Source organism: Parus major, chromosome 21 (assembly GCF_001522545.3).
Source record: "Parus major isolate Abel chromosome 21, Parus_major1.1, whole genome shotgun sequence".
NCBI lineage: Eukaryota > Metazoa > Chordata > Aves > Passeriformes > Paridae > Parus > Parus major.
The window spans coordinates 6,669,499-6,671,783 of record NC_031789.1 but is presented as its reverse complement, the minus strand read 5'-3'; the positions used below and the strand labels follow the sequence as shown (position 1 = coordinate 6,671,783).

Sequence of the window (2,285 nt, the reverse complement as noted above, 5' to 3'; positions counted from 1 at the left end):
ACAGGGACAGGAGCAGGGGCTCTCAGCTCAGCCTGCTGCTCCCTGTCCAGCACACACGAGCTGTGTGCTCAGGCATGGGGCTTTCACCCCCAGGAGCCTTGGGCTGACGGAGCAAAGCGGTGGGGCTGCTGCTTGGATCACACCTGGAGCAGGGCAGGGGTGTGAGGGATCCCCCAGCCCTCCCTCCATCCCTTCCTCACCCCTCCATCCCCTCCCTCCATCCCTTCCTCAGCCCTCCATCTCCTTCCTCACCCCTCCATCCCCTCCCTCATTCCTCCTTCATCCCTCCATCCCCTCCCTCCATCCCTCCCTCACCCCTCCATCCCCTCCCTCATTCCTCCTTCATCCCTCCATCCCCTCCCTCACCCCTCCATTCCCTCTCTCCATCCCTTCCTCACCCCTCCATCCCCTCCCGAGGCCAAGGAGGGCTTGGCTGCCCCTGGCTGGGGTTGATTGCTGTACAGTGGATCCCTGGCTCTATTGGCTGTATTTATTTATCAGTGGATCCCTGGATGTCTTTATGGATCCCTGCTGTATTTATTAGCAGATCCCAGGCTGTATTTATTTATCAGTGGATCCCTGGATGTATTAACAGATCCCTGCTGTATTTATTAGCAGATCCCAGGCTGTATTTATTTATCAGTGGATCCCTGGCTGTGTTTACGGATCCCTGCTGTATTTATCAGCAGATCCCTGACCGAGGTTGATCACTGCATTCATGGATTCCCCACTGTATTTATGGATCCTGGATTTATTTATCAGCGGATCCCAGCTGTATTTACAGATCCCTGCTGAATTTATTCACAGATCCCAGCTGTCTCAGCAGATCCTGGCTGTATTCGTGGATCCTGGCTGTATTTTTTAGTGGATCCCGGATGTCTCAGCGGATCCCAGCTGTGTTTATGGATCCCAGCTGTGTTTATTAGTGGATCCTGGTTGTATTTACGGATCCCGGTTGTATTTATGGATCCCGGTTGTATTTATTTACGGATCCCGGCTGTATTTATTAGTGGATCCTGGCTGTATTCACGGATCCCGGCTGTCTCAGCGGATCCCGGCTGTATTTATTAGTGGATCCCGGTTGTATTTACGGATCCCAGTTGTATTTATTCACGGATCCTGGCTGTATTCATTTATGGATCCCGGCTGTCTCAGCGGATCCCGGCTGTATTTATTCACGGATCCCGGCTGTATTTATTCACGGATCCCGGCTGTATTTATTCACGGATCCCGGCTGTATGTATTCACGGATCCCGGCTGTATTTATTCACGGATCCCGGCTGTATTTATTTATGGATCCCGGCTGTATTTATTTACGGATCCCGGCTGTCTCAGCGGATCCCGGCTGTATTTATTTACGGATCCCGGCTGTCTCAGCGGATCCCGGCTGTCTCAGCGGATCCCGGCTGTCTCAGCGGATCCCGGCTGTATGTATTCACGGATCCCGGCTGTTCTTATTTACGGATCCCCGCCGCGTTCCTTAGCGGAGCAGCGGCGGCGAGGGCAGCCCGCGGTGCGGTTCCGGAGGAGGAGGAGGGATGATGATGATGATGGTGATGATGAGGGAGGGAGGGTCACAGCACATGCTCAGTGCCGCCGGTCCGAGGGCGAAGTTTCTGCGTTCTGCGTGCGGGCTTAGGTCACAGCACAAGCTCAGTGCAGGCTCGGCGAGGTCTCCCAGCCTGCATGTGCCTCCATTTTGAGTTGGTAGAGTGGAAAAGGCAGAGTTTGGGCTGGGAACAGAGGGCTCAGCAATCCATCCCAGCCCGCAGGCGCCTGTCATAGTCATGGATGATCCATTCAGCCCCTGCAGGTAGGCTACATCCCTGCGGCCTCCCCGGCAGCGCGGCTCCTCTCGCTGCCGTCCCCCGCTTGTGCCATGTCGGTGAGGCTGTTCCCTCTCTGCTGCGGCTCCTGGGAGCGCTGCCAGCCCGGCGGGGCACTGCCAGCCCGGCCGGGCACTGCCCGGGGCTGTGCCGGGCTCCGCGGGGCTCTGCGGCTGTGTGCATGCCGGTGCGGGGAGCCGGGGCCCCGCGGGGCGCTGTGACAGCCGGGGCAGCACGGCTGGAGCAGCACGGCCGGAGCAGCACGGCTGGAGCAGCACGGCCGGGGCAGCACGGCCGGAGCAGCACGGCCGGGGCAGCACGGCCCCCGTGGGCTCCAGGGATGGTTCTGTGCCGGCCCGAGGAGCGGCAGCCGCTGTGCCTGTGCTCGCCTGTCAGCGCCGTGCAGATGAGATGGTGCATCCTGCAGGAGAGCAGCTCGGGGGCAGCTGTGCAGCACCA

General features: G+C 58.9%; 1 protein-coding gene across 3 annotated transcripts in view; it reads left to right on the top strand.

Moving 5' to 3' along the window:
• Positions 1-2,285, top strand: part of RERE (arginine-glutamic acid dipeptide repeats) — a 136,978-nt gene that overhangs the window by 59,879 nt on the left and 74,814 nt on the right. Inside the window, exon 1 of one of the 3 annotated variants that reach the window (XM_015648369.3) lies at positions 1,612-1,813. The exons of the other annotated variants lie outside the window; for them this stretch is intronic. Coding sequence (XP_015503855.1) covers positions 1,788-1,813 — 26 coding nt within the window. The 5' untranslated portion in view covers positions 1,612-1,787. Of the gene's footprint in view, positions 1-1,611; positions 1,814-2,285 lie in introns of those variants that run through there. 3 annotated transcript variants of the gene reach the window in all.